Source organism: Caretta caretta, chromosome 3 (assembly GCF_965140235.1).
Source record: "Caretta caretta isolate rCarCar2 chromosome 3, rCarCar1.hap1, whole genome shotgun sequence".
Lineage (NCBI taxonomy): Eukaryota > Metazoa > Chordata > Testudines > Cheloniidae > Caretta > Caretta caretta.
In genome coordinates this window covers 136,212,338-136,239,607 of record NC_134208.1, presented here as the reverse complement: position 1 = coordinate 136,239,607, position 27,270 = coordinate 136,212,338, and the positions used below count along the sequence as shown (strand labels likewise).

The window sequence follows — 27,270 nt, the reverse complement described above, 5'->3', positions numbered from 1 at the left end:
TGACAAATATTAAAAATCCACTGTCCTGAGTGTTAGATAACTTCTTTTTTTAAAAGAATAATCAGTGACTGACATTGGCTAAGTACACCAATTAGTATACTGGGACTTGATACCTGAGGTGTTAATGGGACTTTTAATTTTAGTTAACAAGTGGATGCATTGTTTTAGGAGCCATAGACTAACTGATGGGAATTCACCTCTGTGCACTGGGCCTGTGCACCACTTAAGTCCCAAACAATCAGACTGTGGCACTGGTTTTAGGACAGGTTTTTATGAAGCGTTACTACATTTACCGCACTCTTGTGAGTGGAAAAACCACTTTATTTCAGAAATATTTTTGTTGCATTACCTTTTCAGCTGCAGTAATGCTCAACTAGTAAATGCTTCCCAAACACCATAAGTGCATCCCGAACACCCTGCCCAAAGGAGCATACAGTGTGAAAAGACACACCCATGAAACGGGGTGTGGGGAGAATTTACAACATAAGAAAAGTGGTGAGGGTGGAGATAGGGCATATAGGTTAGTTACATCTTTGTTAATGTTTGCTTTTTAGATGAATGTGAAGAAGTAGAACACCAGTGCCAGAAGACAATTCAGCAACTGGAAGTTATTTTAGGAGAACCACTCCACAGCTACTTCTAAGAAACACCATTGCCTCTTTGTCGTAAAGTCTCAGTCATGAGATGTGAATGTCTGTCTCACATAAAAGAGCTAATCATATTGCCACAAAGTTACTATGTCACTCCAATTAAGAGTAACACCTTTTTTTGTAGTAGACTGCGAAGATCTTGCCTATACGCTGTTCAGGGTCATGACAATTTCCACGGTTATTAATAAATTGAAAATATTACAGGATGGCTTTTTGACTTCTGTATACTGTAACTTGTAGAAACCGCTGTATGAATTCAGTTCAGGAAAGACAATGGGGATAAATTTTCATAAACTAAAATGTGCTGCAAGGTTTTAGAAGGGACAGACTTCTGGGTTTTTTGTTTTTTTTCCTAAACTTAGTTTCTATCCTGTTAAGTTTGTACTGCAGCTTTTTAGTCATTTATGGTGACCGTAAGCATTTTCTAGTAGCAGAGTCCCTGACTACAGAGGCTACATTTTTGTGAGATGTTTTCTGTACAGTAGTTAACTCAGTAGTTTAAATCACTCTTCCTTTATGCTCTGTGGGATTTGAGTGTCAATTATACCAGCCTATAACCTCAAACAGTAGTTGTTAAATTAGTGTTTTCTTTGTAGCTGTTTTCTTTAAAAAGAGATTACTATAATCACCATTATGCCATAAGTCTGATACGCCACAGGGATGTGCACGTTACTAGTGATGTGAATTAGGTTCTTACAACTGTGTGTATCCATTTGTGAAAATCAGGTATTTTGTCTAGATTTGCTAGTTTAACTACCTTGGTTTCAGAATCTTTCATGAAGAATGAATGGGCAGATGTTACCTTTTCTATTCCTGTCTCTTCTTTTTAACTGTGGAAGAAAATAAGTGAAGAAGCCAGCAATACTCCATTTAAGGCTGTTGACCATAGATGACTATACAAGAATCCAACTTCAAAGGAGTTTAGAAAATAAAAACTTTGTTCGCATTGCAGGATTTACACTACAGAGCGGAAGTCAAACTTACACAGGGACTTTAGGAGAAAAGTGAAGTTAACTGAAAATAATTTTTACGTAGTGCTCTTTAGATAGCCAGGCAATTGTGGTAAAACCAACTTTTCTTAGGCTGAGGTTAAATGTTTAGTGAGGAGGCTGTTTACAGAAGCATGTTTTAGCTGGAACGTACTTTTAATTTAAAAGACTTAACAGTGAAAAGTAAATCTAAATTACATGCCAGTGTAACACTGTCTAGTGTGGGCACTTTTAAATGGGCCTGATTGAAGGATTCAGAATAGTTAGTCTGTATCCGGAAAAAGAAAAGGAGAACTTGTGGCACCTTAGAGACTAACCAATTTATTTGAGCATAAGCTTTCGTGAGCTACAGCTCACTTCATCGGATGCATGAAGTGGAAAATACAGTCGGGAGATTTATATACATAGAGAACATGAGAAAATGGGTGTTACCATACACACTGTAACCAGAGTGATCAGGTAAGGTGAGCTATTACCAGCGGGGGGGGGGCACCTTTTGTAGTGATAATCGAGGTGGGCCATTTCCAGCAGTTGACAAGAACGTCTGAGGAACAGTAGGGGGGAAAATTAAACAAGGGGAAATGGAGTGGATGGGTCATTACACAAAGTAAAACTATTTCCCCTTGTTTGTTTTCCCCCCTACTGTTCCTCAGACGTTCTTGTCAACTGCTGGAAATGGCCCACCTCGATTATCACTACAAAAGGTTCCCCCCCTTCCCCCCCCCATTGCTCTCCTGCTGGTAATAGCTCACCTTAAGTGATCACTTTGGTTACAGTATGTATGGTAACACCCATTGTTTCATGTTCTCTATGTATATAAATCTCCGCACTGTATTTTCCACTGCATGCATCCAATGAAGTGAGCTGTAGCTCACAAAAGCTTATGCTCAAATAAATTTGTTAGTCTCTAAGGTGCCACAAGTACTCCTTTTCTTTTCACTGATTGAAGGAGAGATCACAGTTAAAGTACTCTAAGCAGAAGAAACTACAGAGTAGGTATCTATTCTTAGATCATTCCCTTTAGTACCTACCACTTAGAAACCACTCCAATAATAAAATCTGAAATACACTAAAAGGAAGAGGTATAAGGTATTTCATAAAATTACCTGGAATTTTGGCCATTGAGATTTTTTAGTAAGGTACTATTACTGAAAGCTAACTTTACTACTTCCTGGTGCTTCTAACCTTAAGCCTGTAGAAAAACTTAATCACGAAATATTAGCCCACACCTTTTAAATAACAACTTTCGCACACCTTTTCTTCCTCATCATGCCCATTACCAGTGGACATACTAAGACAGTGAATAGATAAATTAATAATGGTGTATAAGCATAGTCAAAGATATTAGTTACATTTCATATGCTGCTTGAAGCATATGCATAATATGGCAAGGGATTGGGTTAGTTATCAAAAGATAATGAACTTGTATACACTTTAAAGACCAACATTAAATATTTAGTCATAGCTCACAAAAATTGAGATTTAATTTTTGGAAGGTCATCTTTGTTTTATACAATTTTACAGCAGTCAACTCAATTAATTCCTACGGCATCTATTATACATTTCAACTGCACTAACTGCCTGTATTTCTGTAAGTCTTGTATTTCACATTTTATATCCCACACCACAGTTGCCATCTGAAAATCATTAGCAAATAACTAGATAGGACATGAAATTATAGAAGTATTGGATCAGAACACTTCCATTTTTAACCTCATGGCCTATGTGAGAAGGGAAATGGTATCACAGACAATACCTTGTAAACTGTTATAAATGCATCATATAAAGATTTCCTCAGGGAAATGTTAATGTTGTTGGCCTCAGGGGCTCTATGTATATGCTAATCAGTATTTTTTACAAAATATTTGTTTCAGATAGCGTATTATAGTGCAACTTAGTCAATGGGGTAGTAGGTGAACACTCTTGACTGTCAACCTCTTGAATATTGCCTCTGAGCTCAGATTTAATGCGTAGCATCCATGGGTCCACACCCTTTTAAAAAACACAGATATGATTACTTCTATTCCTGAGCAACTTGAATCAAAAAAAGATAAGAGCTCTTTTTAGAATCTCTCCTATAATACTGTATCTCCAAAAATTGACAAGATAAGAGCTAGCTAAATCAACCCAAGAGAGGACAGTGTTATTTCACTTTGATCTCAGCTAAAATTACAGAATTCCACCAGAATAGCCAGGGGTTTTTCTAGGGGCTCGACTTATGCCACTTAGCAGCAGAAGCTGACATAACTATGAGAGTCAAGGAAGTGGCTTAGAGCATCTGTGCTGCAGTGCAGTAGACAAGAAAATAAAATATCACTTGGACCCCAGGGAGGGTGTTTTGTTTTCAAAAAAATTCAGCAAAGCTGACATGCTGTGAGGTAGCTTAGGTTAGATGTTTTAGGTTTGGGGCTGAAATACCTTTTCAAGATGTAGAGCTACCACTAACGTTCACTAGTTTAATATAGCAGGGTTCTGATTCATCATAGCATTATTCCAGTTTATTCTGGTCTAATACTACTAATTTCAAGTTATATTAACATAAAAAACAGATTTCAGAGTAGCAGCCATGTTAGTCTGTATTCGCAGAAAGAAAAGGAGTACTTGGGGCACCTTAGAGACTAACCAATTTATTTGAGCATAAGCTTTCGTGAGCTACAGCTGTAAGGTCTCTAAGGTGCCCCAAGTACTCCTTTTCTTTTTATAAAAACCAGAGTAAAGCAATGAGACTGCAGATGTGCTCTCCCTAAAATTAGAGTACATTCTTTCCTTACATAATTCCTCTTTAACATTGCATATAAACAATAAGGCTTCAAATATACTTAGAACTTGATTAGATCTCAAGAGGTTGACAGTCCATTTTCAGATACAGATCATATTTCAGTCCAGCTCTTATCAACAGACAATATTGAATTTATAGTTATTAGCATTCCATAGTACAGCCTTCTGTGTTCTAATTTACAAAATATTTTGCAATTATTCTAATACTATAAAGCAAATCTTTATATTGCTAGGTACAGTAATTGAATTCTTCATATAACAGGAGATCTATGCCTACTGAAGCAGATAAAGTGACTTTAGTTTGCCAAAATACTGAAAACTGGGGAAGATATAGTCTAATAGGATTTTGACTCCTGGGGCTCAACTTTGTGATAAGCACCAATACAGAAACTTGGATAAATGGGACATGGATCTGGGCTATTCAATACCAGTTTGTACTGAGTAAAGGGCAACAGAGGGTGGAAGAATATGATGCTACAGGCTCCTCACATCCAGTAATTGAATGTCTCCAGTAACCTCCAATACGCTGATCTTTTCAAGTTGTTTAAATCGATGCTTGTACTCCAGGATGTGCACACCATTTATAGCAACCTTGTACTGATGAACATCACAGAAAATTAACAACTGAAAGCAAGAACAGGAACACAACAGGTTTTCACTTAAGTTTTAATTTGATTAAAATGAAGACTCTGTCTAATTCAGAATCAGACAAATTCTTAGCTTCCGCTCCTAAGTGTAGGACCTTACTTAAAATATATATATATATTTTAGTTTAATATTAAAACTGCAAGGGAAAGAATGCAGCTTGGACATACAGAGCATAGTTTACTGAAAATATCACTTGCAACAGGTAAAGGCTAATTCAGGCACTTTCACTTGTTCAAAGGAGAAAGGGGGATTGAATAAAGTATTTTTTTCATAGCAGTAACATACTTTGAATCAATTTTAACTTTTATAGCTGCTTTTTTAGATTTAGTCCCAAACAGTTACACTCACATTTAAGAAAGTTATTGTCCCTGAATCTTAACTCCTGCTAACTACATGAGATAAAAAGGCTATCATTTAACTATTTCCATTCATTAATACACAGGCATTGTTTGGTTTTTTAATCCTAATTGATGTAACCTTACCTCAAAGTACATTCCTGGGCTGAAAGGGAAATTAGTGACATCTTTTTCCTCTTCTCCCCAGCTATCACAAAGATAGGAATTTCTCACGAAAACTTTTGTTTTCATTCGGGGATTCAGATGCAGTGCAATATCCTTTGAGTCACTTGATTTTAGATTAACAGCAAAGCTGAAAAACATTTTAAGATTACCCTTAGCAAGAGACCGCACATACATCCCAGACAGAGTGCAGCACATTTAATGAAAAATTCAGCAAATGATATACAATAATTATCTTAGAGATACACTGAGTTGTGTTGCCCGATTCATAGATAGATTCATAGACTTTAAGGTCAGAAGGGACCATTATGATCATCTAGTCTGACCTGCACAACGCAGGCCACAGAACCTCACCCACCCACTCCTGCAAAAAACCTCTCGCCTATGTCTGAGCTCCTATTAGAAAAGGAGTACTTGTGGCACCTTAGAGACTAACCAATTTATGTGAGCATGAGCTTTCATGAGCTACAGCTCACTTCATCTTAGAGACTAACCAATTTATTTGAGCATGAGGTTTCGTGAGCTACAGCTCACTTCATCTCCTACTGAAGTCCTCAAATCGTGGTTTAAAGACTTCAAGGAGCAGAGAATCCTCCAGCAAGTGGTCGGTGCCCCATGCTACAGAGGAAGGTGAAAAACCTCCAGGGCCTCTTCCAATCTGCCCTGGAGGAAAATTCCTTCCCGACCCCCAATATGGCGATCAGCTAAACCCTGAGCATATGGGCAAGATTCACCAGCCAGATACCCAGGAAAGAATTCTCTGTAGTAACTCAGATCCCACCCCATCACAGGCCATTGGGCGTGTTTACCATGAATATTTAAAGATCAATTAATTGCCAAAATCATGTTATCCCATCATACCATCTCCTCCATAAACTTATCGAGTTTAATCTTGAAGCCAGATGGGTCTTTTGCCCCCACTGCTTCCTTTGGAAGGCTAATCCAAAATTTCACTCCTCTGATGGTTAGAAACCTTCGTCTAATTTCAAGTCTAAACTTCCCAATGACCAGTTTATATCCATTTGTTCTTGTGTCCACGTAGGTACTGAGCTTAGATAATTCCTCTCCCTCTCCGGTATTTATCCCTCTGATATATTTATAGAGAGCAATTATATCTCCCCTGATTTAGGAGGTTAATAATATACTATCCAAATTAATGGGTTTTAGGCTTGCCAATTTGTTTGATTAGAAGATAAGGTTTTTGTTCCAAAGTAGGCTTTACAGAGGACCCTTGGTGGTATGACAGGAAGCTCACACTGAGACAAATATAGCCTTAAAGACTTTTTATTAAAATAAATGAAGTTTTAATTAAATGGTAAAATAATTAGAGTTACAAAGTTAAAATTGTATTACTGCTATTTAAAAGATACATATGGTATAATTAAGCTTTGATTAATATCCTTACACTCTTTTTTGATAACCTGGTGGTGAGAGAGACAGGACCAGTCTCGCCTTTGGCGGTTCAGGTTCCTTAATTCTTGAGTGAGAGGTGCAAATCTTAGAAGAAGCTAGAGCTAAGAGCTATTGAAGCTAACTTAGAGTTTATATAACTAACAAACTTAAAACCTAATAAAACTAAGAACAAAAGCTTAGGGAAACCAAGCTTAGCCTAGTCCCCTTGGAACTTAGAAAGTTTAAGAAAAACAAGTACAGGCCTTCTAGCAAGGCCCTCTTTTATAGGGCACAGGTGTCTGAACCCTCCTTTTATGCCCAAACTTTATTTTTTACCCACAAAAATGTAAGGGTACACTTACTCCATAGGCTAGTATGTTTGTACGTATTGATGACATGTACACACATATTAATTACATTAGATTATACACACGTTATTTTTGTTCTCCCGGTTATTTTGGTTCTTTCCTTGTGGTGTACCTCTTAAGCTTGAGGGTATAGACTTGGAAACCCCCTATGCCATTTTACCATTATCTATCTATCTAGGTGAAAGATCCCAGACATAGATATGCCAACTTTCCCTTAGCTCAACATACAGGATATGGCCTGTAGAGCCCTTGCATTACAGCTGAACTTTCTTTAAATATAAATCTATAAACCTATTACAATAAACCAAATCCTTAAACTATAAGAAAAGATATATATGCAAGCAAGCAGGTTAATCCTATAGGCCACAGCTGTTATGTTCATTAGGAACTTAGCAAGCATCAACGCTGTTAAATCAAAAAATACCTACCTTGACATAAATCCTAGTTGGAAAGATTGCAAATCTAGTGCCTCGATCCAGCAAGAGTCACTACACTTGTACATAATTGTTTGCTGGATTGGACCCTTACATTTTTCTCTTAGATCAGTGTTCCTTTTTCCTGCTGCTCATCTTTTATTGTGGATCATTTTTAAAAGAGTACATATACTTGTCTTCTGTCATAGTGTCCATAGCATCACACTGAAAATTTGTTTCCTGTGACAGGAAGAATTGTTCAATGCTAAATCCAGCGGGCACATATGAGCGTCTTACATTGTTAGTAACATGATGCGTAGCATTGGTTTGATATTGTGTGTTATAAATTAAGGCTAAACTGAGACACTCCCAGTTTAGCTCCCTGTATTCATTCTCCATTCTGAAATACTCAGTTTGGTTGAAATAGTCCATGCCTAATCCTAACACAAAAGGTGAGATTATTCACCTGGAGTTCTTCAAGATATGTATCCCTATGGGTGGTCCACTTAAGGTGCGCATGCACCTCCTGCACTTTTGATCAGAGATCGTCGGTACCAGTGCCCATTAGGCCCATGTATGTGCCCTCCACGCAGCCTCATGCCCCATACTAAGGATACACAGGGCTGCGTGGGTGAACCCCCCTTGTTCCTTCTCTACCACAAAGTTCAGCAGAGGAAACTCCGAAGCAATGGGGAAGGAGGGCTCATGGGCACCTGAAGTGGGGCACCCAAAGGGGGACACATCTTAAACACCAGTTACTACACAGCATAAGTAACCTCTCCTCCTTTGAGTAGTGTCCCTATGTCTGCTCCTCTGAAGGTGACTCCAGAGCAGCATTCCTGTAGGGAGAAGTGATCTTTGGAATAGAGTCTAATGCTGAAGACAAAACTTCATTGCCAACTGCAGCATCAACTCTAGAGGCATGAACCAAAGCACAGTAGTTTGAGAAAGTATGTACTGAGGTCCATGTTGCAGCTCTGCTAATTTCAGTAACTGGAACATTGAGCAATGTCATGGAAGTAGATTGCAACCTCATAGAATGGGCTAGAATTCTACAAGGAGACTGAATGTTGAGTCATAACATGAAATGATACACTCAGAGATCCATCTTGGAAGTCTGGGTGGAGAATGTGGATCCTTTGGATCTTTCTGCAATTGACACAAAGAGTGTGGGACACTTTCTGAATGGTTTAGTTCTGTCCAAATACCTTCTGACATCCGGGGTGTGGAAGGCAGCTTCCTTCCTTGTCTGATGCAGTTTTGCGGAGCGGGGGGGAGAAACAAAACAGGAGGTGAATGATCTGGTTGATAATATGAAATTCAGCCAACACTTCAGGTAAAAACTTAGGATGTGATCACAACAAGACCTTTTCCTTGAAGAACACTGTAAATGGGGAAAGGTGGTTTCTGCCATTAAAGCCCCAGTTCTCCAATCCTCCTGGCAGAAGTGTTGGTCACCAAGAAAGCTATTTTCATTGATAGGTCAAGCAACGAACTTATAGTTAGTGGTTCAAAGCAGCGTTTTATAAGGCATAAGGACAAGGTTCAAGTCTCATATAGGAGTATGTTTTCTAATTTGTGGGAAAAGATTCGTCAGACCTCAGCAAGCAATCTTGACAGAGTGAACAAAAACCAAAAAGCCTTCGACCAGTAAATGAAAGGCTGTCATAGCCACCAAGTGTACCTTGAAAGAACTTTCTCCCAGCAGGCAGCTGACCCACCAGGAAATATCTGTACCTACTGTGGTTGGATCTGTGGCATCTCAGGACCCATATGTAAATCTGTGTTACCGATCATCCTCGAATCAAGGGATCGCTGATGAATGAATGACAGAACTCCTAGTAAGAGCTGATTTTTTAAAATTCCAACAGTTAGTGTAGGACAGTGAAAAGAAGAGCAGATACACCAGAAGTAATATCTCCTTCCCTTCTGAAGTTAAGTATGTTGCATGGACTCCTTTCTACTGTTTAATAGCACATGTTGAACAGGAAGTCTCTAACTCCAAGAACCATCAAGGAGCCATGCCTGGAGCCGCAGAACTTCCAGCTTGGGATGAAGTGTCTGACCGACATCCTGCAATAACAGATGGGAACTGATTGGAAGTTGCCACAGTGGGTGAGAAGTAAACCAAATAAGACGAGGATAACAAACTTGTCTTGGCCAAGTTGGAGCAGACAAAATGACCTTTTCTTTGTCCTGCTTGATCTTGTTGAGAACTTTCAAGAACAAGGACACTAGTGGATAAGCACAAAGAAAACCTTTGTTCATTAAATGAGGAAAGCATCTTGAGATTGATGATCAATACCCACTCTTGAGCAAAACTTCTTGCTCTTTTCTTTGGTTGCATTGGCAAGAAGTTCCACTTCTGGAAATCCCCAGGTTAGAAATATGCTGTTGAGGACTTATGAATCCAATTCCCACTCATAATTCTGGGAGAGGTGCCTGCTGAGATCATCAGCCATGGTGTTCTATATACCCAGAAGGTGAGAAGCTGAGAAGAATATCTGGTGACCATGCACCAATTGCAGAGTTTTATTCCTTCAGCACAGAGTGAGGAGGTGTGTGCTCTCCACCCTGATTGATGTAGAACATGCAGGCCACATTGCCATGATCTTGATGGATTTGGCTTGGATCAGCGGCAGAAGTGGAAGCAAGCTGACTTCCCTCAACTCCAGAACGTTGACATGCAGAAGACTCTCTTGTGAAAACCATTTGCCCTGGATGATGCGAGTGCCAACATGCTCTCCCCATCCCAAAAGAAATGAGTCTGAAATGATGAGAGCAGTTGGAGCAGCTGGAAAGAAGAGAATTCCTGCACAGACTTTGAAGGTGTTCTTCCACCAACTGAGCAAGTCCAGAACCCAATGATTAATGGAGACCTGTCTGTTGAGACTGCTTATTGGGTTGTCGACTGTCTTGCGCCATTCCTGGAAACACTGGAGAGTAATTTGGCATGCTGGATCATGAAGACGCATGCTGCCATATCACCCGACAGCTGAAGACAGTTCCTTGATGAAATCTTAGCAATAAGATTCTGTAGATTCACAAACCTGTCCACAGCTGTCACAACCTTGAGAGGCTCCTATGAAATCTGTTGAACCTGAATCAAAATGATCTTTTTGAGACTGATCTGGAGGCCGTAAAGGTGAAACAAGGACTTTGTCATTTGTACGGCCAATAGAACCTCCTGATTGGCTACTCAGGCTGATTCCTATCATCGAGTAAGAGAAGACAGTTACGCCTAAAGGACACTCAGGAGCAACCACAACTGCCGGGGCCTTTGAGAATACCCTGGACACACAGGAGAGGCTAGAAGGGAGCACGCGGTATTTACGTGGCTGACCTGTAAATCAAAGGAACCTCTTGTGAGGGGGTGAACTGCAATGTGGAGATGTGTGTCCTGAAGGTTGAGATATGCAAACCTATCCCTGGAATCTAGAGCGGGAATTATTCCTGTAATGATCACCATCTTGAATTTCTGTTTTCTGCTAATATTGGCCTTCATCCCCCATTCTTTTTGGAGACTAGAAAGTACTTTGAATAAAACCCTTTTCCCCCTGTGCTGAAGTGGAACTGGTTCTACGGCTCCTATGCATAGGAAAGACGCAACTTCCTCACTCAGGAACTGATCATGAGATAGGTCCCTGAAGAGGGATGGGGAAGGAGGGCAGGAGGGAGGGACGGACGGACATGACCTTGATGGAATAACCCCAATGTTAAGACCTCCAAAACCCATATGTCAGATGTTATGTTCTCCCATGCAGACTGAAATTGGGAGAGGTGGTATCCAAAAGGGGTGAGGAGGATGGAATAATGTTGCAGTAAATCTCTGTAGAGTGAGTGGTTCAGACTCTTGGCCAAACCATCAAAACTGATGCTTGGATGACAGGGTGGCTGGGATGAAGTAGCTATGGCAGCAGCAGTCTTCTTTTTTGAGTATTCAGGGCCTCTTGGCTGAGAGTTTCGGTGAACTACAGAAGCTAGAAAAATGAGCTGGGTGAGATCTCTGACGTCTGAGACTAGCTAAACATTTTGTTTGCAGGCGTATAGATCCCAGTGGATCTAAGAGTAGCCATCAAGTCTTTCAAGGTGCGAAGGGAGTAGTTGGTAGACTCCAAAAAACAATATGCGACCATCCAAAGGAAGGTCCTCAAGAGTATTATCTACAGTACCTCCATAGGGAAGCCTGACAACTGGAGCTATGTTGCTTGTTGCATCATGATCACAGTGGAAATGGACCATGCAGCAGTATCAGTTGCATCTATGGAGGCTTGCAATGAGGTTCTCACTAAGAGCTGACCCTCCTGGCTGATGGTCTTGAATTGCTCACAATGCACCTTTCATAGATATTCAGTAAAGGTGTTAAATTATTGTCGTTTAAATAGTCATAGCTTGACATAAGTGCCTGATTGGTTGTAAGGATTACTCCTCCGCAAACAAAGAGGTTGAGCTTCTTCTGGTCCTTATTGTAAGCAGATTTAGCACAGTGTTGGCTATCGTGCTCATTAACCTCTTCCACTATCAAAGTTTGGTGAATAAAAACTCAATCTCTGGCTGGGATGTAGTATTTTTTTTTTATAACCATGCTTTACAAATGGGTGGTACTATAACTGGAGTCTGCCAGATAGTCTTAGAGGGCTCCAATAAAACTTCATTGATTGGAAGGGCTACACATGTGAAATAAGTATGCAAACTGTCCAGGAATTTATTGTGGGAATCCTGGACCTCTTCTAAGGTGATTGGATGCACTTAATCAGTGATGCATTTCATCAGTTCCTGGATCTGTCTGAAGTAATCTGCCATGGAAGGTGAGGTGTTACGACTGAAGCATCATGCACATGTGTAGAATAGGGCTGACCGAAGAACTGTACTTTCCATCATTTGTATTTGGTTGGTTGATAAGTTGTGTCAACATGTTACACAACTGTGATGGTTTTGTAGAGCTGAACATAAATTTTAAACTGAACAGCTGTGGCCCTGAATATACACAGGGTGCAGATCTTAAACAATCACTTGTGAGAGTAGAACTCCACTTTAAGACTCAGGAGCAGTGCTGATTGGCTCCTGAGAAAACGACATCCAGATCTCTTCAGATGGTCACCTTGAGGTAGGATTGAAGATCTGTGTCCTCTGGGCAGGTGCAGGTAAGGAAGAATCAGACTTGATGACAGAGTAACTCAGATATTAATAGGAGTAATGAACAATGACAGTATTACGTTACAATTTAATCTGCTACTAGAATGTAAGAGCACTGCGATTTACTGACCTGTTTGGGTTTTTATTCACTTCTCCTTTGATGACAACTGTCTGTCCAGGACAAAGTGCAGAATTAAGCCTTGCAATGTAAGGAACCACCTGAAAAGGCAACCGTGCTCAGAGTTATAGCCTGTGGCTTTAAATACACATTCTGATGACCCCCATTAGTCACCTCCCTGCTGACAGTCTCTGCTTTTGTATTTTTTTAAGTAATCTGAACATGTCTACCTGTCTTTTTCAAATTTTCCATGTCTTTTAATTAATTATTAATAAATAAAATATTATAAATTAATAAATTTTATAAATTAATTATTATTTAAATTAAATAAATTATTTATTATTAATAAATTAATAAATAAAATAAAATAAAATATTAAATAATTAATTATTCCATGTCTTTTAATTAATTTAATTAATTCACCCACCACTAGGATGATCTAAGTTATGGGTGGGAAGGCAAATAGGCATGTTCATTCCAGAATCCTTTATTTAGTGTTTATAATTAATTTTTAAAATCTTTTGGATAATCAATGGGTCTTTAAAATACTCCAGATAGTACAAGTAGCTTCATCCAGGAGACTTTTCTCTGCAGCCATGGCTACTGCTGGACAATGCAACAGACTAAGTTTCACTTTCCTGAGATAAGAAATTTGTCCTACCTGCAGTAGCAACTGGGTGTTTCCCTTCATGGAATTGACTTGTGCTGTTTACTGAGTTGGAACAAGCCCATTGTTAACATTACAGCCCTGAAGTTGTGAAAAATGTACCAACAGCCCTCTGATTCTGCAATCAGTCCCCTGTGCTGGTGTGGAGGGTCCCTGAGGCTTCACATGGGCATCATCATCCGCCTGAGATGATGAGCCTGCAGGCGCAGGGTGTGTGTGTGTGTGTGTGTGTGTGTGTGTCAGTCAAAGGATTGATATTAAATTCACAGGCTAAAAACTTGTCTAAGCTGGAATCAGTGTTTCAAAGGCTTCTCTGGCTCAATTTAAAGGGACTTCAGTGCCAGCAGTGTTGCCAACTTTCATGATTTTAACACAAGTCTCATGATAGTTGACATGTCTGTTAAAACCCCAGCTCCTGGAAGCATGTGATTAGGTGAGAATCTTGCAACTCCTCTCCATGCAGAGCTCTTACGCCTACAGCCCTCATGATGTACAGGAACTCCTTAATATACTATTATTCCTCCAGCAGTGTGGGCCCTGGCCATGTTCCAGGCACAGGCCATTGGTGCTGATATCAGAATTAAGGATTTGTGCAAGTAAGATGAATGCACTGAGTGTAGTGTGTAGAATTCTTTCAGTAGAAGGTACTTCTCTGGGATGGGCACCATCCAATTGACAATCATTGATTTCAGGAGTGTGTCACAGGGTATTTCCTTTAAATCCATATTTCCTTGCTTTTAAGGGTTGGAGCTGTAGTGGGAATCTGCACTTGAGCAAGCTTATCTGCCTTTTTGGTAAGTTTTTGTGCACAGGATTAAAATTTCACCCATTAATTCAGGCCATGTCTACACTAGCGAGCTTACAGCGGCACAGAGGTACCCATACAGCTGCGCCACTGTAAGATGGCTTGTGTAGCCGCTCTGTGCTGACGGGAGAGAGCTCTTCCATCGACATATGAAAATCACCTCAACGAGTGGCAGTAGCTATGTCAGCGGGGGAAGCTCTCCCGCCAACATAGCGCTGTGCACGCTGCCACTTAATTTTTTGGTTCAGTGGCAGTTCAATAAAAAACAAAATCGGTTTGGTCAAACCAAACTTTTCAGAATTTTCAGTGATTTGAAAAAGTCCATTCTGAATGTGTTCCACAGCAGGGGTTTAAACCTGAGTCTACCCCATCCCAGGAGAGTGCCCTTACCCACTGGGATAAATGTTAAAAGGGGAGGGAGGGGGGACACCTACTCCTCTGGCCACTTTATGAATGGCCGAAACTCTTTGTTTCAAATTTGCAAATAGTTTCAGGTCAGGACTTGATTACAGTCTATAAGCACCTACATGGGGAACAATATTTAAAAATGGGCTCTTCAATCTCGCAGAGAAAGATATAACACAATTCAATGGCTGGAAGTTGAAGCTAAACCAATTCAGATGTTTTAATATTTGCAATTTTCATATATAAAACAATACTTACAAGTTGTGAACCATCAGGCACTACTCCCTACAAATAAATAAATAAAGTTAACTAGAACATCAAAGAATGGGAAGATCACATAACCACAGTATAGGCATACGTACATTTTCTGAGTTTATCTTTGTTATTCCTAAAGATGATGGCTGAGAGCCTTGTGAAGACTGCAGAGGAAAGATATTTAGAGATCACTGCTCACATGTTCAAAAATTCTGATTCTAAACTAAGTTTGTTAGAACTATACACAAAGATGTGTGGCTTTAGACTACTATGGAAATCCTGTGGCTATCGTTAAAAGTTATTCAAAAGACTATCTAGTGAAACCACATTGTGCTACCTAAAAGGATCTGGCTCTAGGTTGGACCCTCACTTGACAGGCCTGAGACCTGTCATCTTGTATTGCTTTTGAGTAACCCTTCAGGCAGATCCTCAATATAGTACTGATGGGATTTTTTGGAGGACACCACATTCAGCATTCCTAAATGGAATGAGGAAGACAATTCTGCAGGGCCTTTAAGGATAGGATCCTAGAGGATCTTGGGATTTCAGTCATCTGGTTTTTTACATTACATAATTCACATGGCGTGTAACTTGAATCTTGAATTTGAATGTTGCTAAACGTGAACAAGCTTTGGCCTAGCCACTTTCATATCAGCTCACAACCTCAACCTGTTTGCTTCAGGGCAACCCTCGCCGTTCTTCATTCATAAGCTAGCAGAACTGTCCCCACTAGCAGGGAAGGAAAACAGAAAGTAGAGAAAATGAAACAACTTTGTGGTCAGCCTCAAAACAGCAACAGAGAAACTATAAAGATACAAAAACAGAAAACCTGTGATTACACGATCATTTTCTTCTACGATTAAGAAAACTTATGTGTTTTTCTCTCTGTATTGCACTTGGAGGCAGAGGTCAAAATGTTCAACACTTGCTGGCCCCAAAACTACACCCAGAATCAGTCTTCCAAAACTGAAACATTCAACTTCAGGTTAACATTTAATCCAGGCATTTAGATGTTGAGGGCCATATAAGTACCCAGATATAGAGCTACATACATGCTGCATATATAAAGGAGCTTGGTGGACACCTCTTCAGAGCTCAGTTGCTGTTTCTTTCAGATACAAAAGAATCTGCCTCTCTTCAATACAGTTATTACCCTGGTGACCTGAGTCAGGCTAGAGGTTTGGTAGAAAACAAGGAAGATTTAAGCTGTGATTAGCAGGTAGAAATCCAGGGAGCTTTCACATAGGAAAAAAAATACTTCCGCCTGAGTTTCTGAGGAATTTTACTTCTTAGGCAGACAAAAGGAATGAGTCAGAGTTTGGTATGGAAGGGGAGAGAACTATTGTCCTACCTAACTGCATTTCTGGGCTGCTCCCCTACCCCTTGTGCTGTGCTGCCTTGTTGCACTCACTAGCCACTGTCTGCACTGGTGTGAAGAGGGGCACTTCCCTTACTGTTTTGCTGGCAATCCCCATGCTGCTGTCTACTGCAGCAAGCTTAATCTCCTCATGCTAGGACAAAGAACAGGGAAGCTGTTGCAGTGGACCTGGCTGCTTCACAAGGGCCTCATTTGACTGACAGCCCAGAAGGCTGAGCTTCACCTCCAGAATAGTAAGGGAGGGATGGGGAGACTCTCATCTGCCCCTTCATACCTGAAGAGTCTGTGGGGTTTTGCATGTCTTCCCTGTGTAATAAATAGAAGTCTTGTCTTCTATACAGGGTTGTGCAGGAGAGAGACCGACTGAGCAGTTCCCTCCCATTGGTTCACCTTCAACAGATTTGGCAGTTTGTCTGAATCAATTAGGAGAAAGCACTGTGCTGCTCCATATCATCTCAAAGCATTGAAGCCCAGCCAGTGGGTGACTCAAAGCTCAAAAAGGTACATTCACCATCTAATCAGCCAATTTAGAGTTTGTTTTGGTCGATAAAGTAAGGTCACATATACAAGTAAACACTCTGTAAAGAGTTCTAGCTCTGTCTTAATGCAAGTGTTTGGAAGTAGATTATTCTGGGAAAGATGCTCCAGGGATCATTTTGAAGCACAAGCAGCTGAAAATTCTGGTCTTTGTCTCCAGGGCGGGTAAATTACACATGCCTATTTCTGCATCCAATCTGTTTTTCATATTAACTGTGATGTAAGTTTGTAGGCTGGGCTTCCCTCCCCAACACAGAAAATTCAAATCCAAAATCGAAAAAAAGACATTCGAACACTGAGCAGAGGAATGATTAGCTGTAGCTCTAGACAAGGCTCAGAGTTGTACAATATAACCTTGTTTATCTGACATTTAAGGAACAAAACATTCAGATAATATTTTGGGGGGATGAATAGGGGAAGAAATCATTATACTGGATATGTCAGGAGACATTACTGTACTTCTATATTGAAGTTAATATAGATTTTATTTCTGTGTTACTTCATTTTCACTGTTGATATCTTACTTCAGTACAGCACAATATGAAGTAGAAAGACATAAGGAAAAGCAACCCAAAATTAACTATCCAATTCAGCAACTTACATTGTTAGAAACAAACGCTATAGTCTGAATCTGTACTTTCCCATATATCCCCAGTGTATCTATTCTTTCCAGGTTAACTCTGTGGTTGTACAGCAGCAAATGTTTTTCATTTACAGACACCTAAAGAGGCAGAAAAAGGCAGAAATGTACTGATATCTGAAATAGTATTTATATACTCAACAGAAGATCACTACTAAACCTTTACATTTCTCTCAATTTTAGTCAGTCGTGTTTTGTTTTAGCTTCTTGCTTTGGAACATGCCTTTGACAACAAAGAATTTAGGTTTAAATTCATTTTCTTTTCCTTCACATTTTGAAATTGAAATAGTGAACATGATGGGTAATATAATAATCATGGTTAAGTTGCATAAAGTCTATTGACTGTTTTGGGGTCTGATTTTCTTGGTTTACCTTGTAATCGCTGACTTCATTTCTTTTTCTTAATATGTTATGTTTAAATATTCCCTTCTCCCCACCCACCCACCCACAAACACTTCTGCTTCTATATATTAGGACCACACCATAATGACCCTACTACACAACCTCGCTAGTGTTACTTGAAATGAATATGGTAATCTGTTTCTTTAACTCAAGAACTACAACGTAGTCCTCAAGTAGTGTGGAGAAAGCTGTACTCCAGCCACTCTGAAAAGCCCTGGAGATAAAATCAAGAGAAGACTAGATGTAATAACCAGGAATTAAACAGCTGTGGAGACAGAGATATTGTCATCTTCCTCCTCCAGAACAAGGTTAAAGTACACCATGGTTCATGGGGTTTGGTAGAGAAACAGAAATACTTGCCTAGTTATGTTTCTTTACAATAGTGTGGAATATTTAATGGCATTCAATAACAAAGATAAATTTACTGCACATTTATAGTTTGGTTTTGATATTTCATCTCTCATCATATTTTGATTCTCTCAGCACATCACCATTTGATGGCATATGGACTAAAGACTTATTTAGAGCTAGGGCTTTGGAGCCGTGCTCCGGCTCCGCCCCAGCTCCAGGCAAAAACCTGCAGCTCCACTGCTCCGGAGCTGCTCCGCGGGCTCAGCTCCAACGCCCTGTTTAGAGCTACACTTGTCTTATCTCAATCTGACGGAGCTGGACAGATATTTGTTTCTCTTTAGTACTTCCTCTGACTGATGCAGAGAGCATTGTCCAGCACTCTTCTGTGTGCAGGAAGGCTGCCGTGTTCAGGAGAAGCCCTTTTGCACACGGGAAAGGAAAGGGGTTGTGTAACAGCTTGTATAATCAGGAAGATATTTGCTCCCTCAACACACAACTCTTCAGGTACAAGTATATAAAAGTAAAGGCATACATTACGCCACAGTGCCCCCCTTTCAGGGAAAGCCTATAGTTTCTCTTTGTAATTAAACTGTACATAACAGTAAACAATACTGACACTGATGCTTCCAAATAAGTTTGCGTTTATGGCATGACAAGTGGCTAAATATTCACCTTCCTTAGGGACTCACCTGGAATTTATCCTTCAAAACCATAAAGACAATCTTAAATGGCTTTCCTTTTTGAAAAGGCATCTCATAAGTGATCTCCTCCCAACCCCATCTTTCTTTTTCCAGAGTGTTACAGATTATGGAACCCGATTTTTTGAAGCGGGGATTGAAGTGAAAGGCCACATCAGCACGAGGTTTTGTGCTACTGCCACATTGGAAGTCCACCTGGAACCTGACCACAAATTAAAACACACATTCAGTTCAGCTCATCCAGAAGTGATCTCTCAACAGATTCATATATCTAATTACATTTTGGTTGTTAATACAAAAACTTTGCATTAAACCTAGTTATGGTGATTACAAAACAGTTAGAAGTAAAAAACTGAAGTGTTACGTACATAATACTAATTTATATCTAACCAAAAATGGGAAGATTTTTAAAGTCACAATGGACAGTTATGCTCCCAGCTCCCACTGAAAATGAATGGGAGTTGGGTGCCTTACTCTCATGTGTTTTCAAAAATCTTCCCCTTAATCTATTACTGAGAACTAGAATAACTTATAAGCATTTCTCAGGTGCTAATCACCATAACATCTGAGCACTTCATACACTTCAATAAATTAATCCTCATTACCCCTCTAAATAATCCTCATTCCCATTTTAAAGATGGAAAAATAAATTAAATGACCAAATTCACATAGGAAACTTGTGGAAGAATAGGTAATAGAACCTAGATCTCAATTCCCTATCCTGGACCTTAGCCACCAGATCATGCATCCTCCCTGCTATTTGAAGCCTGATTCTTCCAGGTGACAACACTTTTATTATTTCAGATACTGCCCTTAGAGAGAAAAGGTTTCTGGATCATAAGAAGTTGAATAAGATCAAAAAAGGGAGGAAACAAAGGGAGCCAAGTGACGAGACAAAAAAGTGGGCAGAGGCCAGGGAGCAAGGTGCGGAGTTACTTATTCTCTTTAAAATTTCACCTTGAAACCTTTATTTACTCCTTAGCTTCCTATTAACACACACACAAATTCAGCATTGTGTGACACTACTGTATATATTCAGAGCATTTTATAAATCAACATATTTTATAAGTGTCTATATGGTGGCAGTTCTCAGTTTTTAAATATAAATTAAAGATTTAAGGATTGTGTCACTTTGAAATATAATGTTAATTACTTTTTCAAAACTGAAAAATGTTTGTTATTGAGGCTGTGGGTTTGTTTCCAAAGATCTCAGCCATTTTCAGTCACACAACTTGGGATCTCATCCAATGTTCATAACAGTAATGAGCCTCTCCACTGGCAGAAGCAGGATCAGGTTTATAATGCCCCAATTTTATGATAGAAAAATTAAAACATTTCCAGTGAATGTGTATCCCACAAGCTATGAAAAGCTGTTTAGTTGGGTTTTGATCAGCTTGCCTTCTCAAAGGCTCATTCACAATATAACCTCTTAAAAGTCATATGGCTTTAGACATTACCTGTCGGAATCATCAGGAACACTTCCCTGTATTACAACTAGTTCTCCAGGAAGGAGACCACTAAGGATTGTCCCAGTGTATGGAATAACCTATGAGAAGGAGGGGAAAATAGAATAAATTCAAAATAACATTTGGGGATGTTTAGGTCAAAAAGAATAATGAAAACAAAACCAATATAGCAAAATTCCCAGTTTTATCTAATGATTTGGAGAGCAAGATTTTCTAAATAACCAACATAACAAGAAAGATGGCCAAACTGCCTAAAAAACAACATGGTTTAAAGGGGGAGTGAAGGCAACTATACAAAATAAAATAAAAAAAATAATAAATGTAAGAAAGGGAAAGTTGATAGTAATGGATATAAAACAGAATCTAGGAATTATAGAAAATTGATAAGGGAAGCAAAGAGACACAAGGAAAAATATATGGCCCGCAGAGTTAAGGACAATAAGAAAAAGGTTTTTTAAGTATATTAAGAACAAAAAGAATCATGACAATAGTATTAGTCCATTACTAAATGGAAATGGTAGAATTATCAATAATAATGCAAAAATGGCAGAAGTGTTAAATAAACATTTCTGTTCTGCATTTGGGGAAAAAAACAAATGATGCGACAAAAATTATTAGGGATATGGAACGGCTTCCGTATGAGGAGAGATTAATAAGACTGGTATTTTTCAGCTTGGAAAAGAGATGGCTAAGGGGACATATGATTGAGATCTATAAAATCATAACTGGTGAAGAGAAAGTAGACAAGGAAGTGTTGTCTACTACTTCTCATAGCACGAGAACTAGCAGTCACCAAATGAAATTAATAGGCAGCAGGTTTAAAACAAATAAAAGGAGGTATTTCCTCACATAACGTACAGTCAACCTGTGGAACTCCTTGCCAGAGGATGTTGTGAAAGCCAAGACCATAACAGGGTTCAAAAAACAACTAGATAAATTCACGGAGGATGGGTCCATCAATGGCTATTAGCCAGGAATGGTGTCCCTAGCCTCTGTTTGCCAGAAGCTGGGAATGAGTGACAGAGGATGGATCACTTGAGGATAACCTGTTCTGTTCATTCCCTCTGGGGCACCTAGCACTGCCCACTGTCGGAAGACAGGATACTGGGCTACATGGACCTTTGGTCTGACCTAGTAGGGCCATTCTTATGATGTAGTCATTTCATATGCTAACACTTTCCATTCTATTAGTATCTCAGGAGGGTGTTAAATAGCAGCTACTAAAAGTCAGACATTTTTAAAACAGCAGGTCCAGATAATTTGACCTAAGAATTTTAAAAGAGCTAGATGAAGAGCTCACTGGACTGCTAGTCTTAGCACACTAGGAAAGGTCCAGAAGATTGGATAAAAAGATAATGTCGTGCCAATTTTTAAAAGTGTAAACAGGATAACCAGATAATTATAGGCCTCTCAGCCTGACATCCATCCTGGGCATGATAAAAGGGCAGTTGATATGGAATTACAGGAAGGTAACATAATTAATGACAATCAACATGCGTTTATGGAAAGTAGGTCCTGTCAACTAATTTATTTATTTTTTATTATTGGATTACAATTTTGGTTGATAAAAGGTAATAGTGTTGATGTAATATAATTAGACTTCTGTAAGGCATTTGACTTGACTTGCATGACATGATTAAAAAACTAGAACAATATACAATTAATATGGTATACACTAAAAATTAAAAACTGGCTAAGTGATTGGTTTCAAAATGTAACTGTAAATGGGGAATTATCAAGTGGGTGTGTTTCTAGTGGGTTTCCAAAGGAATTGGTTCTTGGCCCTGTGCTATTTAACATTTCTATCAATGATCTGGAAGAAAACATAGTATCACTGATAAAGTTGGTAGATGACACTAATTGGAGAAGTGGTGATAACAAGAGGACAAGTCACAGATATACAGCTATCTGGCTCGCTTGGTTGGCTGGGCGCAAGTGCATCTCAGAGTCACACACACACAGCTCCCTGTCCCAGTCTTGTCCAAACTATCCCAATTCTCCCACCACACTGTCTCTTCATTAGATCTGTCCCTCCCACACATTTTTCCCAGCTTCCCACTGATTCCCATTTCCAGTCTACTCCCAGATTCTTATCTAATCTGAGTCTCCCCCTCCCATACCTACCGGCTCCCAGTCCCCTCCTAAGTCCCAGTGTCCCTACTCAAACAGTCCCAGTCCCTCCTCCCGCAACTCCCATTCCCAGTTTCCTGCTCCTCTTCATCAGCCTCCAGTCCCAGTTTCTGACCCTGACCCCTTCTGGTTTCTTGTTCCAATCTACTCTCCCTGCCGCTCCACAGGTCCAGATCTTGTCCTTGTCTTGAACTATGCAGCTTCCTCCTCTATTCTGCCTGGGCCCAGCAGCGGGGTCATTGAGAGCACAGGAGAGACAGGCTCCTTGCTCTCAGTTCATGTGCCCGTCCTTTCATAGCCCATAGCCGTAACTGCAAGTAAAGTCCAGATAAGCCCTGGATTGGAGCATGCTCCATGTGGACAGAAATTTCTGGAAATGTAGCAGTTAATATCTAAGAAGTCTATTGAGCACGTTCAATTTGAGATTTTTCAGAGACTCATAACTGGGCCAAATTTGAGCAGATTTTCACGGGGAAGGCAAAGGCACATCAATTACACAAAAGCTACCCCTTCACCCCCCACCAAATTTCATGTTCCTGCTCCAAAGCATGGACTTTCAAAGAAAACAGGATGGCCACTGACACATCCTCGAACATCAAACATTCCAGTATTTCCGCAACAGCGTGGGCCTGCTCCTGCCTGCATGCCCTTGCATGCATGATGATACTGGACAAAACTATGTCCAGTGCAGGACAGGGACAAAACTTTCCAAAATCAGGACAGTCCAGCTTAAAACCGGACGAATGGCCTGCCTAAAAGAAAAGGTCACCAGAATTTTTTAACAAGGGCAAAATAACACTTTTTACTAGCCTCATTCTTGGCAACAACTCAACCATTTTGGCTGAAATTTTCTAGAAAACGTCAACCCGACTTAGACACCTAGCAAGGAAAATTTTACCCCAGTCAACGTATGAGCAAAGTTATAAGCAACTGAAGACAGTGTCTTCTACTGAGAAGTGTCGGGCAACCTTCATAATAGGCAGTGCTACCAGCTTTGCCTGTAATATAGGCTCATATGTATTTTTATTGGAGGGTGCTATTCCCTTCATAGTTAAGTTTGAAACTAGCTTCCCATTCAACTTCTTCCTTCACATAACCAAAATCAAACCGATACATTAATACATCTTCTGCAAGAACAAGGTCGTGAAACCCACACAAACCTAGAACTACCAAATAATAAAGAATAACACAATGCTGGGTTCAGCCCCGAAAAAGAACATGGAAATTATGAAGAAGAATGGGGAAGATACAGGTAGTTGTTCTGCATGCCAAAAAGCCCAATTCTGTCTCCTAAAAAGGGTATAGCTAAGTGCTCCACCAGATTTAAGTCTCACATTTCCACTGAGATGGGGCAATGCTGACACAACACAATGATAAGACTTGTGATACTCCAAATTTATGAGTGCTCTCTCCTTTTTGGATACACTCTACTTTAACTTTGAAGATATACACAGCTCCAAGTCCCCTACCCCTGTTAACAGGAACTGTACTGAAAGCAGCAGGTCTTATTCTCATATACAGAAGAAATTTGGAGATTTCTCAATATTCCTATCACCACACAAACACCACACAGTTCTGACTAGCTGACATGTAAGAGCAAAGTCCCTTGGGGTAAAGCTGCCCAGTGTTCTCAGGGAGAAGCTGTTTACACAATGGGGAATTACCGGGTTATGGATTGTCTTCTGCAGTTGGTCCAAGGGCATCGTCTTCCCTCCTTCAGCCAAGTCTGTTGGCTAGGTGTGACCAGCGATGGATTTTGAATATAGTTAAATTTCTCACTGTTTTGTTGGCATTGAAGAAAGGATACCTTTGGAAAACCAAAATTAAGTTTTAATTAAAAAAACTGAATGAAGTAATCCTTGTTCAGCCTTCAAAATATTAAATCTTCTTCATGCTTTTTGACATACTATTTTTAACAAGAATTTGCTGGCTTAATTTTACAGTTTCTGCAAGATATGAAAATTAAGTGCTTAGCTGTCCCATTACCCCTTACCATAGGGCAATGTGTACATAGCTACAAAGCTTGCTTAAGAACTCTGGGAATGATTGGTTATATAATCTCTCCCATAGCTCCCCACTGTGCCTGGAAGTGTGGACTATGCACAGTCCTTAAGCATGGTCCACCATTCTCCTTTCTACACAGGTGTCTAGATCTTCTTGTTAGCATGGAAATTGTGGGAGAAGAATGGAGTCACAGTCCCACAGCGGAGCTGAGAAGGAATGGTCCCTGCACCCAGGGACTGCAGTTGTTCCTGGTCCTTATGTGGAAGTGCAAGATGGGAAGGCTCTTTGCACGTTCCTACTTCCTACACAAGAGCCAAGCAAAATCTGGTCTGAAATAAGCAAGAGAGCAATTTTATTTTCTTCTTTTGCTAATTCCTAAATCTCCTGAGGGAGAGTCTGTAGGCTGACCATTACTTTCTCCTGACCAATCAAAAGGCCATGGGTTCTCTTACCTTTGCTAATGTGGTGAAAAGACTAGGAAAAACTACAGCTAAGATGCAAAGTTTCTGTTTTCTATGTCCTTCAGCATATACAATCCCAGATATCAATGAACATTTCAAGGACAGTACTGACAGAGTCACTGAACAGATAGCACTGGACAGCAATGAAACTACAGCTTCTTAGCGTATCTTGTACTCAGCAACCCCTCCCTTCTTCGGAAGGGCATCCCACAGTGACCAGCATGTAATACCCAAATGTAAACCAATAAACAATAATATTATTTGTAGCATTCTATTATGCAAATAAAGGCAATTTCATTTAAGCACACTTAGTGGGGCCTATGTTTGCTGTATTACTGCCTGATATTTGTTACAATATATTTGACCAATAAGAACAAAGTCGACTATTGTACTCATGCATCATGATTTATTTACTTCAGTCTCTCAGTGGAGGTGTGGCCTATTGTAACTTTTTTTATTCTATTTTAATTTTTTCTATATTTTATTATTATGTGGCAACAAAACACTTAGTTCTTCTATCACGTTTTTCATCCATTAATCTCAAAGCAATTTACAAAGAAAGGCAAATATCATTGCCTCATCTTAGAGATGGAGAAACAGAGGCACAGAAGAGATATGATATTCCCAGTACAGAGAAGGCTAGTAGAAGAGCCAGAAATGGAACCCAGATCTTATGACTCTTAATTTGGTAGCCTATTCACTTGACCATGCTGCTGCTTCCCATGACCTGAGACAGCAATCTAGACTTCATTAAAAAAGAGGACTCTGGGACTATAGAAAATGAACAAGCTTGAGAATTCTGTGGCACATGTACAAACTGGCATAGCTATCTGATATTAAGTGTCTCAGCCTGTGGTGCATTTGAAATCTTGGCAGTGTTGCTGGATGCCTTGGACAGTGTGGCAATTTCATACCAAGAAAGTGGGGCATAACATGGAGAGAAAGTTGGAATGTAGGTATTTCTGTATTTCTGGAATGAGGGAATGATATATAATTGCTGGGTTCTGCATGTGGGCGGGGATTCACTGATAGAAATGCACAGCAGATGCCCAAGTTCCTCTCTCTGTCAACAGAGAGAAAATTACTTGCAATATTCATTAAGCTAAAGCACCAATGCTGAAACTGGTGAGCTGCATTATTTCTATTTCTAAATGCGGAGCGGGACTGAAGTTAGGGTTTTCTGGTAAACACATTTCTGCTCCAAAATGAAAAAAAAATTGTAATAACCTTCAATGTCACAATGATGTAATAATATCTCACTAACTCCAAAATATTCCTGGTAATAAACACCAAATAGGCAAATAATCCTGCCATTTGCTATAGTCAGTCAGATTATCATTCTCCATGAGCTTTAAGAATTACTTTTAGAGATGTGGTCAGGTCAATTTAAACGCAAACCACAGATATTGTAAAAAACCAAGTTTTACATAAAAACAATAGTAAGAGAAATATCCCCTTTTTTAAAAAAAGCAGTGCAGTAAAATTGTTACTTTTGATATAAAGGTTCCCCCTGTAATGTCTGTTTCCCAAACTTTCCAAGATTGTGCTAGTACATCAGAACTAGAAAGTGAAGACAGACTTGTATAAAGTGAAAGTGACTCATTTGAGAAAAACCTAAACAGTAAACAAAATAAGACTAGTGTAAAATAAATTAGTTTTTAAAGGTTTCAATTTTAATAATCAGAGGAGTTTTTAACAACACAAGTAAAGGCATATTTTTAAAATATGATTTTAACCTTGCAGGGTCCTTTTAATTTTCTAGTTCTTATTTCTTTCGTATGCTCCCCTCAATGGAGTCAACCCTTTTTTCTGCATCTAAACACATCTGCGTTTTTAAAATTTCAAGTTTTTTTTTCCCCTGACAGGACTGTCACTCTGTTTAAATCATATTTAATTTATATTTAACTTACCTTTGTAAAGAATAACCTCTTCAAAGCTTCAGACTGAAATCTTACTGTAAATCAAATGTATCTGTTTCCATTTTGATCAGTTGTGGGTTAATTTAGCTAGTTACTCTGTTTGCACAGCAAAAATGGTTCCTCCACTTCTATTTCCTGGTTC

At 39.5% G+C, this 27,270-nt stretch overlaps 2 protein-coding genes across 7 annotated transcripts in view; one reads left to right on the top strand and one right to left on the bottom strand.

Annotated features, from left to right (window-relative positions):
- Nucleotides 1–851, top strand: part of HEATR1 (HEAT repeat containing 1) — a 52,919-nt gene extending 52,068 nt beyond the window's left edge. For all 4 annotated transcript variants that reach the window (XM_075126916.1, XM_048843789.2, XM_048843792.2 and 1 more), the window contains exon 45: nt 555–851. In XM_075126916.1, the coding sequence (XP_074983017.1) occupies nt 555–643 (89 nt within the window). In that variant the 3' untranslated portion in view covers nt 644–851. The remainder of the gene's footprint in view (nt 1–554) is intronic.
- Nucleotides 852–3,093: 2,242 nt separating this feature from the next.
- On the bottom strand, nt 3,094–27,270 carry LGALS8 (galectin 8). Of its 3 annotated transcripts, XM_048843794.2 has the most exons (10): nt 27,120–27,270; nt 24,409–24,551; nt 20,606–20,694; nt 19,140–19,350; nt 17,659–17,778; nt 15,250–15,306; nt 15,146–15,172; nt 13,023–13,111; nt 5,548–5,713; nt 3,094–5,041 (listed from the first exon to the last, which is right to left on the bottom strand). In XM_048843794.2, exons 2-10 carry the CDS (start codon nt 24,445–24,447, stop codon nt 4,892–4,894), a joined length of 948 nt encoding a protein of 315 aa, XP_048699751.1. In that variant the 5' UTR covers nt 24,448–24,551; nt 27,120–27,270; the 3' UTR covers nt 3,094–4,891. The 3 variants fall into 3 exon arrangements, with proteins under 3 accessions (XP_048699751.1, XP_048699752.1, XP_048699753.1); XM_048843795.2 differs by lacking the exon at nt 15,146–15,172; XM_048843796.2 differs by lacking the exon at nt 15,250–15,306.

Excerpts from the sequence above, each read along its gene's own strand:
- LGALS8 (XM_048843794.2), bottom strand. The coding sequence starts at position 24,447 with ATGCCCTTGGACCAACTGCAGAAGACAATCCATAACCCG. Across the intron at positions 17,779-19,139 it reads TTTTGAAGGATAAATTCCAG|GTGTCTGTAAATGAAAAACA; the intron begins GTGAGTCCCTAA and ends CTGCCTCTTTAG. Across the intron at positions 15,173-15,249 it reads CAAAGATAAACTCAGAAAAT|GGAGTAGTGCCTGATGGTTC; the intron begins GTACGTATGCCT and ends ATTTATTTGTAG.